Source organism: Oxyura jamaicensis, chromosome 5 (genome assembly GCF_011077185.1).
Source record: "Oxyura jamaicensis isolate SHBP4307 breed ruddy duck chromosome 5, BPBGC_Ojam_1.0, whole genome shotgun sequence".
NCBI classification, from domain to species: Eukaryota; Metazoa; Chordata; class Aves; order Anseriformes; family Anatidae; genus Oxyura; species Oxyura jamaicensis.
The window spans coordinates 15,487,145-15,505,658 of NC_048897.1; the positions used below are offsets into that span (position 1 = coordinate 15,487,145).

The following is an 18,514-nucleotide window of genomic DNA, read 5'->3' on the forward strand; positions in this document are numbered from 1 at the left end:
CCCTTCAGCTTTACTTCCTTGTGAATAGGATCGTCCTCTGCATGTGTTGCTCGTTAAGCAGGCACTGGTTTTCATTTAATACGTAATTTTCCTCAAGTCAGCCTTCCTGTGTGCTGAATTATGCATCCTAGTCTTCAGTTTTTCTCCACCTACTCCAAGTTGCATGTAGGCAGCCGGCTAGTTTTGTGTACAAGGGAGAGAAAACCTGGAGCGCGCTGTAAATGTCAGCAGTACTGTCAGCTGTAAATGTAAAAGTGTGATGGTGTGTGTGTAGATATGGACAAGTGTCTTGCCATCTTGAAGAATTCTGGAAGCAAAATGTTACCTTGATCAATGGGCAGAATTTAGGAACTGGTCTGCGTGGATGTGGAAATGTGAGCACTTGGTATCTGTAGCTCACTTATCTGGATCTCTTCAGATTGGGCTGCTAGGGAGCTTGTTTTGCCTCGTACAAATTGAAAGAGATTGCCATATGGTCTGGTATAGTTCATGTACACAACTGTGATCCAGTAGAGGAAAGGCAATCTCCCTACCCCCCTACTGCTGTTTCAGAGAGGAACAGACAGGAGGAAGTAGGAGTGAGAACAGATTTCTGGATAGATTGGTAGGCAGCGGGGTGAATTCTTAGCACTTCCCACCAGAAGTTTATTCTAATAGCATCAGTTCTTAACCATGTAGCTGCTGCTCGGGAAGCTGGAACGTAAGGATCAAGAGCAAATGAATAAACAGGCTTATAGGGCTTGTTTCAAGTCAGAATGGTAAAAGAATTTACTTCATGTTCTGAAGCAAGGCTGTGGTGCTTTTTGCCTCTAGCTTGATTTTTATTTTATTTTTTTTAAGTGCAACTGAATGTTAGCACTAATAGATATATCTGGAAAACACTGTTGTAGCCAAATCTCATTCAGCCAGCACACTGCTAAGATGCACACCTGATGGTGGAAGTATGTGGATAGTACATCCACATTGCTTGAAATAGATCACATGCAAGAGGAAATTTTTCTTGTTTTCTGGGCCTTTTAAAGGAAAGGGGTAATTTTGAGTATATTTCCAATACTATATAGGAGGAACAGATGGATTTTTGTTAGACACTCTGCTACTCCATTGGTCATCAGATTCAGATTGATTTAAAACAGAGTTAAAGCAGTTTAAAGGAAAGGGGGCTGGGAGAGAACCATTTAGAATTAAAATTTATATATGGAATAGAGAACAACTTTTATGTCTTTCCTCTGAATTAAAGGTGAATTTATATAAATGCAAAAATAATAACAATAACATAAGCTTTTAAATCTGTAAGTCTGCATTTCTCATGATGAAACTTTGGGCTTCATTTTGGGCTGCCTCTGAAAGGGGGAGTTACCTTTGTCTTCATTCACCAACACTGCCTTTGCCTTAGATCTGAGGAGAATGACTGCAGGTGATTTGGGGCACTGATCTGTCAAAGCAATGTTTTTGGGTTGTTGGATTTTCTGCTTAGGTTGCGCAACCAGCTCTCTTTACGGTTGCATAATAGTTTGAGCTAACACAAAGGAAGTAGCAGAATTGTGCCTCAGGACTGAGGGAGGAGAAAGGGGTAGGGATTCGTTCAGGCTGGATTGAGGTGAGCAGGTTTAGTTGCCTTCCTATTATCCCACAAGATCAAATAATTTTTGCTGCAAATCTACAAATGCTGAATCACTGGTAGAACTCTGTGTATATGACTGTTTAGACAACTCCTATGAATAAAATCTTACAATTAATCAGGAGGTCTGAAAATGAGAGTTGTATGTATCATTTATGTGCTCTGCATGGTATACTGTACTCCTACCGTATGACTACTCAGTGGAGCATCGCCCTTTAATTTGTCTCATGGAGATGCATCGTCTGTCTGTGTCAAAATGCTTGCATGAGTATAATCTAGAAGCTGCTTTTCTTCTGAGTGCCAGTGTACTGGAACTCAGTGTTAAAAGCTTGAAATTCATGAGGTTTGTATTTCCTTGCATTCTCAACAAATACGGAATAACCTTCTGTAAATAATGATCCTTATTAAAGGATGAATACATGAAAACCCTTCAAGTTTTGCAGCTACTTTTTTCTTCTTTTGAGGAGAGGAGATTTGTATTTCCTCTCCCTTATGTGCCTGGCATAATAATGCAGGAGCACAAACTAAAGAAGTGGTAACAAGCAGCAGTGTTTCATGATGCCAATAGCACTGCAGTTTGGAAAATATGTTGTACCACTAAATTAGCCGCTCTCAATTAAAATGTAAAGAATCTCCACTACAAGTTGTTCATTACTGGTATAGTCATCTTTATCTTTTTTTATCCCTTAAAATGAATAAATGTTTTCTAGCAAAAAGGTCAGTTGTCAAATCAAATTTTCTAGGTTGTTCTTAAAGGCTACTTTTCTATTTTAAAGCTTTTTTTTGTTTTAAAGGATTTTAAAGAATATTTCCTTTAATGATCATGACTGTAAAATGCATCAGTGAAGATAAGCTGGTGAATCACTTCAAACAAAACATATTTGTATGTTAAACTTTATTCAAAATGCTAGTAGCCATAACTCCTTTCCATTAAAAAGATCCAGACATGGTATCGTTAAGCTTTGCTAAGTTTGGATCCAGACTTCTGAATTTGTACAGTAAGGCTACAAACTTTAGTATTAATTTACTGTAATATTATTAAGAGTATAATTTTGGTTTTAATATGCAGCAAGATAGTGCTTGTTTCTTTTATCACCTTGTTGAAAACACTGTTTTAGGTGGATCAGTTATATCAAAATTTAAAGTTACAAGCATGTTAGATGTGCTTATAATTGATTCTTTTATTGTGATATATTTTCAGTTGTATTTCTCAAAAATTGTGGTTTCTTTGCCTCTCAGTTTTCACCACATTGTGGGATAAACTTTTTGCAGTGTTCAGAAGATCCCTTTTCTGTGCTACCAGAGCTAATCCCCTTGCATCATCTGGAATCAAGAGGGCTTTCCCTCTGTGTATTCAGTCCTTACATAAAGGAAACTCAGTCTGTTTTGTTAGCATGTAAACTGGGATTTACTAAATACAATGAGGGCCAAAACTTCTAGCAGTAAGAATTTAGAAAAAGAAAATGTTATGTTTCTTGGGAGGAAGAAAACTATTCATAACTGCCTTACACATTTGGTGCTCATCATTCCACATGCATGAAGCCAGAAAGGGGAACATTTAAGATTTAAATTATGTTGATACTGCAGAAAGAGATCGAATGTGCCAAAATTTATGACTTAAATATCCATATTGCTAGTTGTGGATTAATCTCATAAATCCATACATAATGCAGAGAAACAGCCAAGCTCTGACTGGGCTGTAATGTGACTGCCCCATCCTTTCCTGATCCAAACAGGTTTATGTGAATGAGCTTGGCAGCAGTTGCTGAATGTGAAGCAAGCTCTCATACACGTGTTCAGGCTCTGCCACGGAACTTGTGTGGAATATATATTCTGTTTTCAGAACCATTTTGAGCAGTTACAAGAGAGCCTTGAGACCAAAAATCAGTCACTTGCTGATTGATTGGATAACTGTTCTGGACTGAAGTTATCCTTTCGATTCACATCAGCATCCTAGTGTTGATCACTGCCTACTTGCAGAAGCAGTGGAGAAAGTGCATGGCAAGAATAAACTATCAGGACAGGAGAAGAGTAGAGAGAGGCTGGTACTTCTGGCAACAATACTAAATCATTTTACTTTAAGTGCTTGCAATAACAGCAGCATTAGTGCAGGTATGAAGGGGGCCCTGGACCTGTTGGCAGAAGATAGTGGAGAACTATCAGTGGTATTGCAAGACCTTCTGAAATCAGGCTGCAGAAAGTGGTTACAAGAGATAATTCTGACTGCTGTTATTTTCATCGTCATTTTTACTTGCTGTATAAATGCATCTTAACCTTTCTTCCCATTCAGTCATTATCCCTAGCAGTTTTCCACCTATGTTATTTAAAAAGATTAACATGATACAGCTCTAGATTGTAATAGGACAGCTTGTATTTGCTGGAAAGGATTTAATCCATATGCACTTACAAAATTTAAATTTCAGTGCTTCACTTTTTTCCCCTTTTTTCTGGAACCAATTTAAAACAATTTTTACTGGTTTAAATTTAGCTACAAATTTTATACTTCCCTTTTAATGCAGAAGATATCAGTATATTATAGAAAGCCACTGCATACAAATTGCATGCTGAACAAGGATATGGTTTGTGATTATGTTTCTCCCACACATGGGAGGGATATAGGTACCACATACATATGTACACAGACGCACAATTAGCATTTGTGCTGCATATGTTGAAGAGGGGCATCCAGTTTTTCCTCATTTCTCTGCTTCTTGTTTGGGAAAAAGGGATGCTGTTTGTGTTTTTTAATTTACTTGGTAGGGAAGAATTTACGCAAGCAGTACTCCCTACCACCACCCCCAACCCTGATCTCTTCATGTAACTGACTTTTGAAACATCTATTACTTCATTTTTGTTACTTGAGTTCTGGCATTTTTAGCTCCCCTTTCTTCCCCTTAAATAACTCTTGGGCAATCTTTTCTTTTTTGCGCTTCCTAAAGAAACAACTGTGTCAGCTGTTTTTCTTTAAACATCAGCTTTTCATGTGGAATAGTCAATACTCGTTTTTACTAAGTCTTCTGTGAAAATGCCTCACATTGATGGTTGCATTGAGTACCAGTCGCACAACGCTTCCCAGTCAACATACAGACAAAGAAAATAAGTAGGAGCTACTTTAGTCATAGGTAGTTACAATGCAGAGTGGTGGTTCTAGAACCCTTAAACACAAACCAGCATTTCTCTTGATTTTTTCTTTCAGTCAATAAGCTTAAAAATAATAACAATAAAAAACACGTCTTTAATAACACTTGCAGGAGGGGTTAAAAATTACAGCCAAATGAATTCTGTTTAGGAATTACTGTATGACAAGGGAGTATTCTTTCATCCATTCAAACACAATATTTTTTTGTCATTTGTGCAACCAAATTTAAGAAGCAGACTCCTCAAAAATCCACATCCACCATGACAAGCTCAAATGATGAATGCATTCTTAATCTTGAGTTGTGAACAAAGTCCAGAGAGTTCTCAGCTGAACTTTTATAATACAGTCGGTCATTTAAGCTCAAATTCCTAAATAGGGAATTCTGTGTAGCTTTAAAAAACATATATATATTTCTTAGCATTACTGAAAAAAACTACTTGTAATGTGTTATTGGTCGTTTGACCTAATTTTTTCAGGATGCTTAATAAAATGCTGATTACTTTTCTTTAGCTAGTAAAGCAGTTAATGACTTCTCCTGGCTTATTGGGATTATTCAGACAGTCTCATTGCAGATAAAAGTACTCAGTCTAATTTTTTAATAAGAGAAAATTATTTGTAATTCATAATGTTTTTCCTGTTAGATCTTGTGCTTGGGGTGTAAGTAGAGAAGGGCCTTCTCTTGCTAGAAGAACAGAAGTCTGTAGCAAACAATAAAGATGAAATCAGTAGTTTACCAGATTAAATTGGTAGTTTACCAAATTCAGATTTCTGTTCCTTGAATTTGAGCTTCACCATCCATACTTGTCCATTCTGCCAGTCTGTTTTCTCCTTGTATTTATTGAATACATATTCTTTTATTCTGTCTCTCTAAGCAGGGGTCTTTAATTCTCTGTTCGTATTTCTTCAGACATGCAGTCAGGATTCACTGTTAGCAGTTCTGTTAAATACAAGCCCACAAATATTTGTGGAATGGCTCAGTATATGGGCAGCCTGCTCTGAGGAACCTGCTTTGGCAGGGGGGTTGGACCCGATGATCTTTCGAGGTCCCTTCCAACCCCTACAGTTCTGTGATTCTGTGATATATCTTACTACATTGACTTAGTATTTTTTTTTTTTTCAGTTTTATACTTTATACTGCTTTGCTATTTAATCATACTGTATTTTATGTAACAGAAATGGTAGATATTGTACTTAAAACATTTTTAGGGTGGATTGCCATCTGTATTGTCCAGTAAAAGTGTGCAACACAGATGTCAGCTGCACAAAAATCTGCCTAATTGTTCTGATGTGCCATTTTTGTCTCTTAGATCAAATGGAGCAGAAGGACTTCTTTTTTATTCCTTGTTTGGATTCTGCTGTCTAACAATTGGTTTGAGCTTTAATCATGGCCTGCTGCACTTGCCTCCTTGATACTCCAATCATAGATTTTGTGCAGCTTCCCTTAACTATCTCCAGCACCCTTTTCACCACTTCCTCCATATGGTGAAGTCCTACCCCAGGCCCATAACTTCTAATGGCATTAATGGTTGTGAAAAGCTCAAAGAGGAAGCAACAAGATGTTATCACAACACTAAATCATCTCATGATCTCAGTGTTGTAACCTTTTGTTTAGGACCTTGTTGTTGCCAAAACAAGGAAAATCTAGCTTAGGGACCCATTTTCAGTTGCTAAGTAGACTTTGAGAGATTCAGTGATTATTATAGGAGTTCTCATGACTAGATATTATTTATGAAGTGTGAATGTATTCTTATTTTGATATCTTATATATTTTCAGGGGAAAAGACATGCATGACTTGTAACCAGTTACCCAGAAAAAGAATACCCAGAAAAAACCTCTGGAACAGCAGCAAATAATACAACTTAAATAGTCTTCCTTTTGAACTGAGAGGCCTTTTAGTTATTTTGTTGCTTGTTGTGTTCATGCATGAACTATATATTCATTACATATTGCTTTTTGTAGAAACTGGTGAACACTGTAGTTGGAGTAGGGAATGTAGTTACAACAGGATTTGATTTTTTTTTTTTTTTTCTGATGCTCAGTTAACGTTCCGATGTTCTCTGACCTTAGGACTTGTGAATCACTTCTGTGCTTGAGACTGCTGGCTAATGATAATTATTATTACTGAGATTATCAAACATAGATCATACAGTTACATATTGGCTAAGTAAATCACCGTGTTCATTCTGAAGTATTGCAAATATGAAGGGCACATTGTTAACACATTTCGTATAATCTTGTTAAACTCGTTTCCTCTCCTTTGATGGATTATTGTAACAGAAGTCTTCACGTTTGTCTTTCACTTATCTGTCTCAGTTCTTTGTCTCTCCCTCTTGTGTGTCTTTGGAGGGGGGAAAATACAAAAAAAAAAAAAGAAAAGACTGATTCAGACTGCAAAGTGTGGTGCTGCATAGCAGGGGAGTGGTAGCTTCCTTTCAGTGGCTGAACAGAAACTCTTGAAATAGAGCTGGAAGTTTACAAGTTATCATCCTTTAAACTGGGTTCAGATTTTCTTATTTACTCTGGTTATGGTGCTATTTGTTAAGCATTTTGCAGTTTGGCTTCTATTCTTTCTGATTTCTTAGTGTGGTTATTTATGATTTGTCCACATGTTTCTGTTTGAACCATAATTTTGGAAGCCTATTTTTTTGTCATCTTACTTTAAAAAAAGTAGCATTAGTGATTGTTTTGCAAAGTAAATTGTGTTCCAGGATCATTTTCCTATGGACAATTTAAAGTCCCTGAAAAGTCATTTCAATGTAAATGTTGAGGCAAGCTTTAGATTTAACAATATCAACTACAGTTTTAATGCACATAGTTTTAAAACATTTTTTTTCCATATGTAACATTCATTAGTAATGTCAAAGCTCAGCAAGACACTTAAAGAAAGATTATTTTTTTATAGGCGGATATGCTTTATTTGATTTTTGGTTCTGAACATTTTCTGTGCAGGCTAAGTGGGAAATGCATGTCAGGAATGATCTAGGTAGGTCTTTTACAAATTTGTTTTAACACTGCAAGGTTTAAATTTAAATTTGTGGTTGCCTTCCCTCTGAAGTGTTGCTTGAGGAGAATAAACTGAGTGGGACAGATGTGTGTGTTTGTTTTTTTTTTTCCTTCGCTAAATATCTTGGCAAAAGATGTATGTAGCAGTTCAGCACCTAAACTATATACTGAATATCATCATGCATTCAGGGCTTTATTGAATTAAATTTATTACAGGCGGTTGCTGTCCCATAGTCCAGGATAAGCTGAAATAAAATCAGATATAGTGAACATAAAATAGGAGACTGTGTTTTCCAGTGTGTTAGATAAAGTATAGCAGTGTATAGTTTGTCTCTTTGTACTTATTTTTGCAGAATAATTTATTAGATGTGTTAGGTGGCAAGTAATAGTTTTTTGGACATCTGTGGAGTACTATTTTTAAATGCAAGAAGCATAAAAATTACATAGATGCTTGTTTGAAAATAACATATATACAGTACAGGCAGACATACCTTCTTAGGGTAGCTGAAACTGCTCATTAAAAAATTCCCATAATTTTATTTCAGTGTATTAGTTACCTTCATCTTATTTTACTGGTCAAGGACGTTATTACAAAGTGACTTGTTGATTAATGCATTCATATTTCCTGTTAACAGGGATTCCGGAGTCCTGTCATCCTTAATCTTGATGGCTAGATGACTAATAGCTTTGACTATGAGCATAATCTAATTGTACTTGCATATTTGAGTGAAGCTCAGGGGCTTTGTATGTAAGAGTGGAGGAAAATGGTCCTGAGAAGAGAGAATTCTGACTTGTTTTTCAGATACTCATTGTCTCTGAACTTTATTTTTTATCAGCTGTAGTAAGCATTGCTGTTCCAAGGAAAATAAGTCACAACTGAATATGTAAGCTTTATTTAAAAAAATGAAATTATTGACTGGATGGATGTTGTCTGAGGACATTTACTAAAAGTGTCAAGCTGTGTTAGTTTTGGTGGAATCTGCCTCAGTCTACAACCTTGTCCTTGCCTTAAGTTTACTGAAGTGCCAGAGCTTGTCTTCCATCTTTTATTTAGACATTCAATTTCTTTTCTTCCTTGCAAAAGCAGAGGAAACTTTTCTTAAATGACTCTTTTGGTTTTGATGTTGTTTTTGTTGTTGTTGATTGTTTTGTTTTATGGAATTTTTCTTCTCTATGTTTCAGTAGTAAGCAAGCTGCAATTAATACATGGCCTCAGTACCCAATACCTCAATTGCGATGTAGTAAGAAACAAGTAGTGATTTCATGGATTTTGAAGATTCATTGGCAGTTCTGTGATATGAATTTAGTGAAGATATTTCTCTGGATCTCTGAATTCTGGGATAAGGTGGAGGAAGAAACAATGAGAACATATAGAGAGAGTAGAAGCAGGACTGGGATGAGGAGACTGAATATTTCTGGAGTTCGTGTCTGTCTGAAAAAGGAGAAATTAGGGTTTTCTGGAGGAAGTCTGTTAGGCCTGGGAAAGCATATGATTAGCAGGATCTAACCACTTAAATTCTGTTATCCTACCTGACTAAAATTGGAAGGAATTTAGTCCAGGAGCACCTCGTACCAACACTCCTCTGTTAAACAGGTAGCTGTGGAAGTCCCACTCATTTCACTCACCCCTCCAAGGGAAACTCCTTACTGTATCTGCTGCTTCTCTTAGTTCTGCTCTTTATCCAAAACATGTTAACCCCTGTTTGAATGTTACTTTGGTTCTTTTTAACTTCTTTGGAAAAGTTTTTAGTTGCTTTTGTATTTGATATCAGATGCAATTTTCCAAGTAATATGCCATTATCATACTGTGTTACAAAAGCCATACCATTACAAAAACTTTAGCCTACAGAAGGCAGTTTCTTTGAAAGAGGTGCAACCCAGGTATGTGATGTTACCTCCTTCAATCTACTCAAAGGTTACTTCATGTAACCTATCATCGTGGATGACATACAGTTATATATAGTTATAGAGACTATCTCCAATTATTAAACAAGAAGAGATGAGAAGCAGGGTTAAATATTATTCACACAAATGTCAAATTTCAACTTGGTAATTTTCATGGTTTTCAAAATTTTTAGCAGCTTCTCAGTTTATCACACATTCTTGCTTTTTGTAAAAACTCTTGCAACAATAGCCATTCTTCCTTGTAGCCTCAGTTATTTCGCACTGTCACAAATCGTAAGTTTTCTGTATTCAAATAGAAGTGTGTTTCTAGTGCTACCATTTTTTAGTTTGTTTTTTCCTCATATTATGTCCAAGAGAACACTTAACAGCAATATACTGTTTTGACAGTTTCCCATTTTGGACACTTTTTCATCTGTCTCATTTTTCCCCTTTGACTTGTAGATGCACTGTCAAACACATTGTTTTACAAGTTAAATTGCCTCTCTAAATAAGCATTGTGTATTTTTTTTTTGTCTCGATACCAATGGCACCAGGATACCAATTGTTCCCTCCTTAGGTGATACTGTTTCCCATGTAGCCTTTTCTATCTGCCATATTGGGTTCAGGCTAGGTTGCTTGGTAGTTCAGGCTTCTGTAGGTATCTTTTTGCTCAAGCAGGAATGTCTAATTCATTTTTTATGCAGAGTCCAAAGTTTGATGGGAACCCAACTATTCATTTGTAAGTCAGTGTGAGTACCAACATCCAAAGTATACCCACATTTGTCTATGGTTCCTCCTGAAAATCCATGTCTTTTCTTACTAAGTTTCTCAAAAAATATGTATATATTTCCCATATTCCTAGGCATGGTAACCAGGCATGGTTGCCTTCTGTCCTTATAGTGTACATTTTGCCTCTCACTTTAAAGGAGAAAATCTACAAAGTTTTGCCTTTTAAGAGCACGACAGCTTGGTATGTGTTCTGAGATAATGTTGAGGAGAATGGTAACAGGCATGTCAGGCAATGCCTCGTGTGTAGCTATTATGGCAAAAAGTACATAGCAGTTTCAGTTACATACAAAATAATAGGATATGCTGTCATTCATTTTCTTGATGTAAATTATGTTTTGCTTAGCACTCTACTAGTGCTATATTTGCATCTCCTGTTGCAGATAATTCATTAATGTTTCATGCTGGTTGTAGTCATTCTCTAAACCTTTTGTAACAAAGGGCTTTTCATCATCAGTAGGTTACCAATATGGTCAAGTGATACTGATGAAATTACTTTCTTCTAAATTGAATTGATACTCAACAAATGTTATCTGCAAGTCAAATGGACTTTAGTATGGTGGTTTGGTATTACCTTTTGGTATTCCTGGCATGCATCTACTCATTGAACACTTCTCTAGTTGGGAATAGCAAACTCATCTGCAAAGTTGCTTGCATAAGAACCATAAAAAGCCAAGCTCTTTGGGTGAGGCTACAAACATACAAGCACCAGAAGCTGGAGGGGTTAAAGTACATGTGTAAAGTGCCAACCAAAGGTAAGGAGCCTTGATCCATGACAAGTTCACACAGAGATCAGCCTGGAGCTGTTCCTTGCATGCCAGCAAATGTAGTGTATTTTCATAGCGAAGTATGTCAAGACTTTTCAGAATTCAAAATGATTGTTTTTCCTTAGCCTTGTCAGAAGTGTTTATCTCGTGGTTCTGTGCAATAACAACTCTTACTTCAAAATACGTGAATTTATGAGAAATTAACCTATAATAACTTCTTAAGCTGTGTTTTATTGAAATTATTGTGCTTAGAAATGTTACAGTAAATACGCAAACGAACTGCAGAATGGTTGAGGTTAGAAGAGACCTGGAGGTCACCTGGTCCAATGCTCTGCTCAGGTAGGGCCACCCAGAGCAGGGTGCCCAGGACCATGTCCAGGCAGCTTTTGAAGATCTCCAAGGGGGAGACTCCACCTCTCTGGGCAACCTATGCCAGCAGAGCTTTTTTTTTTTTTTTTTTAACTAAGTGTTTCCTGATGTTCAGTTAGACCCTTCCTGTGTTTCAGTTCGTTCCTACAGCCTCTTGCATTGCATGAGGGTGCTCCAAGCCCTGAATTATCTTAGTAGCCCTTTGTAGGCCTCCTTCCAGTAGCTCTGTGTCTCTTGAACTGGGGAGCCCAGCACTCCAGGTGCAGCCTCACCAGTGCTGAGCAGAGGTGAGCACATCCCTCAGCCTGCGGGCAGCTCTCCTCCAGGATACCATTGGCCTTCTTTGCAACAAGGCCACGTTCACAGTTCATATTCAACTTCCGTATCTACCAGGAGCCTGAGGTCCTTTTCTGCAAAGCTGCTTTCCAGATTGGAAAGAAACCATAACACTAAATATTTTTCCTTAAGCTAGGAGGGTCAGTTTTTTGTACGGTTCAGTTTTTAACTTGCAGAACCATTTTTTTGATGGTGATTGTAGTAGTTTCATAGCACTGGAAAAAAAATGCAATTGCAGTTTGGTTGCCTTTACAAACTTTCTCGGGACCGCTTATTATTTTTCAGTCTTACATTAAAATAGAACTGTGCAAGATGCAATATAAATAAAAGATATGTAACGCTTAATATAAATCATGGAAACCTTCCCTTTCCTAGAAAGTGGGTTAAAATAAATGGAATGCAACAAGATAGCTGCTTTTCTGGGTTTGTTCCTCCCCTTCAACATCTCTTCATCTTTTTCTCTGGGAAAAATATTTTGGCAGAAAATTCTTAACCTTCCTTCTCTTTTGGATCTCTAATGGAAGAAAGGACAAATGTTGTAATAATGCTTTGGTATCTTTAATTGTCTTGATATTACAAGTAAGAAATACCCTGAACTAACAAAATAACTTTATTTTACAAAAAAAAAAAAGGGGGGGGGGGTTGTCCTTTCCCCTAACATCACCCGATCCCCTGCCAAACAGGTTATTCATGAGTTGCTAGGCTGAAGATGTCTGGTCATGGTCAGCAGAGTGCTTCCCAAGCTGGAGCAGCAGTTTGTTCATTCAGGTCATAAGTCACTTTGGACTCAGGAGCATTACAACAATGTACAGTACAGATTTTGGAGGGAGCTGAGAGCCCTTAAAACCTGTGGTCAGATCTTAATGCTTGATGTTCTTAAAGTTGTTAGCAAGCAAGGACTGTGACTTCTGTATTTTCCTGGTCCACTTATGGTTTGTAGTTCTTTGCTTCTACCTTCCCAGGACTTTCTTAGGGTTCTAAGTTGACCCCTTTCCATCATTTGGTTTTAATACAAGAATCATCTTCAATAATTGTCTTATGCTAGTATTTTTTAAAATCAAACTTTGCAGATCTAATATCTGAGCTCTGAGTAGAAAGTATACGATGTTGTCCTAAAATGACTTTCTTTCAAGTTTAATAGGTATACAGCTCAGACATGCTGTACTTTCAGTGGTACTTAACTATGAGGGGGAAATCAATGTGATCACAACTTGTAATTCATTGTAATCACATAAGAATGCAATGCTCATCTCCTTACCTGAGGCACTCTTCTGTTAGAGAGAAGTTCCATTTCCATAACTGTGAATTGGTGTTGGGTTTCCATTTGGTGTTGGGTTTCCCCAGTCTTCGCTGCTGTTCAGGGTTTATTCTTGAGGAGCAGCTGTCTCCTATGGTCAAAATCCTGTTTTGCTTTTTGCATAAAGCTTGCCCTTGACTCTACAGTTTCCAGTGACCACAACCAAAATCAGAGCCTCTCAGGAAACGTTGAGTGTGATACTGTAGGTTTGGGCCTGCTGTTGCAGTGCTGTTCTTCATGCTACATTTCACATTTGTGGTAGTTCTAATAAAAGGTTTAATCAGAGCAGTGCTCAACTGATATCCATGTTTGGCTGGTTTTCTTTTGTTTAGCTGCTCTACCAGCAATATCTGAACGTGCAAGAGCAGGTAAACATATCAGGCTCTCAGGTTTTAAAAATACTGTAGGGTTGGTGCTGAAAAATACGGGAGCACTGTCTGTCCTCTTTCCCCCAGCTAAACCATCCCAGAGTTTTAGAAATTTGTTATAGAAATTCTGAAATGTAGATAGGGCTCTCAGTTATGAAGACACAGGAGAGCTGTGGCTTTAGTAGCAGCAGTGGTGTGCTTTGCTTCAGCACCTTCAGTTTGTTAGGGGGTTCTAGAAATTTAAATCACTCTTAAAACCTGCTGCTCCTTTGCCAGGTTGTATCATTATTAAAAATAGCTATCATTAATAATTGTCAGTTCCTTTAAAATAAAATAACTAAATAAAGCCGTCTCTTCATTATTTTGGGCGTTGTTAAACAAGTACAGAGATGAATCTGTCTAGTTAATTTATAAGGTAGTTGTCTGGAGGCAAAAAAAAAACTTTGATTTAAGAGGTTATTCATTAAATATTATAGATTTACCTGCTGGGCACTTTTATTTTTGTTCTTGCATTAATGGAGTGGATATCACAGTTCCTAAAATATTTGAAAGGATAAATATTGTTTTAAATAGTGTAAAGAATAGAAAATATGGAAGCAAAACACAAGATTGTTAACTAGACGCAGGCTTCAGGGAAGGGGGAAAAAATTCCAGAAGACTTCTGGGAAATGGAAGTAGCTAAACTATTGAAGTTATATGTATCTTCTACCTTTTGCTTCTCCTTCAATTCTTGAAAAGAAAATGGACGTGAAGTGTAAACTACCATTTAAAAGTAGTGTTTTAATTTTTCTCATTTAGCCCAAGTGAAGTTCTGTGACTGTCCCTAAAAGATAACTGAACTGAACTCTTACTGCATGTTAAATACAGTAGTTCTGGTATGCAGCAGCAAACTTATTCAGATAAATTGACAGCCAAATTTATAGAACGAATAACTTTTAAGCTAAATTTGTAGTTAGTCTGAAGGGAGAATAGTGGAAATACAGTTTAACCAGGTAGTGCATCCTATTTCTTACTGTTTCATAGAAAAGTCCTGGTGTCTTCAGTTTCTGTCAGGGGAGGCTCTTCACCTGAGACAATAAGAGACAAGTGATTACTTGTGCCTTAAGTGCACAGTTGCAATCTGAAATTATCTCTGAGTTAAGGAGTGACAGAGAACAATGAGTGATTCAACTTTCAGTAATACTATTAATCATCAAAATATAGCAATTCTTATTTTCAGACATTAGAATTGATAGATGCATACAATAAAGGATTTTTTTTTTCTTGATTATATTTATCTGCTGTATGGGAGAAGTTACTAAGGGATACTGGTATAGAAATGCTTTAAAATGTTGACTGAACTGTCATTTTAACTGAATCTAGGAGGAGGAGGTTAGTTTGTGGGGTAAACAAAGTCTCTACAAACAACTTCACTTGCCTATAAGCTAAAATTAGGTAGTCTTGTTTTTTCACCATTTTGCAGACCTTCATGTATTTAAGCAGCAAAATTATTTTTATATTTATATACACATTTATACACAGATATATATATGAATCATGTGTGAATCATGCATGTGTCTGCAACCGCATAATATATTAATTATGCAAAAAAGCTTAACTTCTGTTATTTTGGGAAAAGGCCTTAGTCTTTTTCAAACACAACAGTTTGGTAATGGCTGTATTGCATATTTTTGTACAGAAAGAATAGCTTTGTTCCTTTTTAAGGACTGAACAGGAAATACTAAATTCTACGTAACTAATGCTGACTGGTGTAAGTACTCTAACAAGGTATTATGAAGCTTATTTTCTTGAAGTGGTGGGATACTCATTCATGCAGTAAAACATATGTATAATGTAGGATAGGATTGTATAAGTTCCATGACAAACCACAGGGTTTTCCAGCATGTGTAGCAGCAAATTCCTACTCAAAGCTAAAATGTGTCATTGAATTGGATAGAAATAAATAAAAGGTGAGAGAGAAGATTACCACAAACTATTTTTCTGGGAGTCTGCAAAAGAAATTGGGCTTTTGAGGAATGAAGTGATAACTACTTTATTTCATAAAATGCTAGATGATGGAAAAAGCCATTAAATTGTAAAATTCACGTAATTTTCCACACGCTGCAAGCGCTGGAGAGAACCAGCTAATAGAAATATTAATTCTTAAGTAGTCATAACCAATTCTTCTGTCAAACCCCACAGCACGTGTGTTCTGACTTACCCCTTCTAAAGGAGGGGCCCTCTATGTGGGAGGGAGGAGGGAGCAGCATTTCTGGCTAGAAGCCTGTTCTTGTTTAGATTTCAGTGGCAGAAGGCCTGACCTCTTTCTGCTTTCTTGTTCTCCTTTCTGTGTGATTTCATGGTGGCTGACTCGCTTCATGATTAGTCTAAAATAAATCAAGAGTTGATTCCTACTCTTTTCCTGCCCCTGGCCCTCTCTAGCTAGATCACTGACTGCAAAGTTTCTAGAAGAATATAAATTTTGACTCTGAGGAACTGCACTGTCTTGTTAAGTTTCTTTACAAGTAAACCACATGTATGCTCCAAGTAAAAGAGGATACATGTGAAGTAGTCCTAATGAGGGCATAAAACTAGGGAGGAATGCTTATTAGAGTCTTAGACTGGTTTCTCCTAGGTGACTGTTATGAAAGCAGTGAACCTCCACTACATGAATTATTGTGATCTTCATTGTGGATTTGTTGTGATGTTTGTTTTGTTTTGCCTCTTTATTTGTTTTGTCTTGTATCTTAACTGGACTTAGCTGTTTTGCTTTTATGTAAAACTAATTTTTTCTTTTGCATCTCTTCCAGTAATAGTTATGCACGAGTGCGAGCTGTGGTGATGACCCGGGATGACTCAAGTGGTGGATGGTTACCACTTGGAGGGGGTGGACTAAGCTGTGTCACAGTCTTCAAAGTCATTCCCCAGGAAGAGAATAGCTGTGCTGATTTTCTTATCCATGGAGAACGACTCAGGGATAAAACGGTAACAATTTACATCTGTTTAGTGTTCGACAAAGAACCTAATGCTTGCATATTGTTGCTTGTAGACTGGAAAGTAAATTTACAGTCTCAATCTGATGCTGTTGCTGAGCTTGTATTCATATGATTATATACTGAGACAGCCAACTATTTATTTTAGGTAACACCAAACATTTCTAGAATTGAAGACTTTGATCTTTCAGCAACTTTAAAACGTAATTTTTCACTGCAGATTTTCATCCATTTGCAAAAACACTTTGCTATTCATTTTTTTCCAATGGAGGGTCAAAGTCAAATCTGTTTGTTGACCTGTTTATACAGTTTATACAGTGATGATACTGTGTTTATTAGCAGTGTTGTCAGCATTTAGAAAATGAGAACTTGTTAAGAACACAAAATCAGAAGGAATTTCTCAGTAATGATTCCATTAGATATGGAATTTGATTATGGCAATTTTAAAAGGTAGCTGTCTTACATGAAACTCACTTCTCTATTGGAAGAAATCATGAAGTTACTAGCAGGTCCAAAAATTCATCTCGTTTGGCAAATACATAGACAGTATTAATTTATCAACTACATTAAATAATAGCTGTAACAAACTTGTCTTAAATAGCACCATGAAAGTCAGCCTCCCAAAAGGAAAACTGGTGTAGAGTATCAGCTGTTGCTACCTGCAGACCTATGGAAGACAGAATTGGCTTACTAACATTTGCTGGGTTACTTGTATGCCAATAGATTTTTGAAGGGAATGTCTTACTGTGGAAACAAAGTGGGGAAAGCACAAAATCTTTATCTTAATGACTTCTATCAAAGGCTTACTGTTTTCTGCCAATAATTTACAACTCCCTGAACTTAAGCTGTGTAAGCCTAAAAGATAGAATTACTTCTCTACGCCATGCTGCCGATTCTTCTCAAGCATACCGATTTCTCCCTTGAGGCAGGACTGCTGAGTTTTCTGCCTTGACTGTGACTGCTGTAGGAAGAGAGCGTATAAATAGAAATTCTGCTGACTCAGTTGTTTCAGCGAGGCGTAGTGCTATTAGCAGAGTACCCTGTGTTCCTGCACAGCTATGTGCACCTGCAGTTCCTTCCTCACTTTGCAGTAGTTCCCTTTAGAACTTTTTTTTTAGCTATATTGAAGCTGTTTTTGAGCAGTTTAATTGCATTTAGAAGTACTTGATGATTTTCTCTTAATTCCTAATGCTTTCAACATTCACTGCTTGCCTTCAGAATCTAAGGTAATAAAATGCTCAGAACTGAAGGCTGATTTAAAGTTCCTTCAGCATGCATATGAAAAAGTTGCAGCCATCAGTGTCCTGATCTGTTTGTGTTCTCTCTCCCAATTCCCCTGGGCAAGCCTTGTTTCGTTTCCGCTTCTGGCAGAAGGCTTAAATGTGTCTGCTCATCTTCCTGTCCAAAATCCAGTCCATATTAGTATAAATATGTTTGCAGATTCCTCCCCCACAGCAGGGACAGGAAGAGAAATTTTGTTAGATAAGGATCAGGTCATCAATTCTAAAAAAACATTCTGCTCTTTATCTGGGTAGATAGTGGTCCTACATGTGTTCTCAGTGATATTCCTATGGATTCACTTTTAAAGCACAGCTTATAACTTTTTTTAATGAAGCCAAACAACTGGCTTTCTAGTCCAAGTAGATTTGACGGTAGACGATTATGTTATGAAATACAAATTAAACACCAAGAAGATGAAATGTAATTGTTTGTTCAATATGTCTTTTTAAAGACACACACAGGCATTTCTGAAAACATGTCAGTGGAATAACACCAAAAAAAAAAAAAAAAAAAAAAGGAAAAAAGCTAATCCTTACGGATGGTCTTTTTTTTTCTCCTCTTTGGTCACATTATACACTGTTAAAATACCTTTTTAAGTGGATTACATTTTGATTTCCTCTGACCAGCAGGTCTCTCTTTTGTGAGCTGCCACAGCTTCCAGAAAAGGTGTAGAAATTCCCTTATCCTGGAAAA

The 18,514-nt window shown here is 36.9% G+C and overlaps 1 protein-coding gene across 3 annotated transcripts in view; it reads left to right on the forward strand.

The window, feature by feature from the left end:
• SPRED1 (sprouty related EVH1 domain containing 1) overlaps positions 1-18,514 on the forward strand; it is a 58,246-nt gene that overhangs the window by 18,031 nt on the left and 21,701 nt on the right. For all 3 annotated transcript variants that reach the window (XM_035329123.1, XM_035329122.1, XM_035329124.1), the window contains exon 2: positions 16,358-16,532. In XM_035329123.1, coding sequence (XP_035185014.1) covers positions 16,358-16,532 — 175 coding nt within the window. The remainder of the gene's footprint in view (positions 1-16,357; positions 16,533-18,514) is intronic.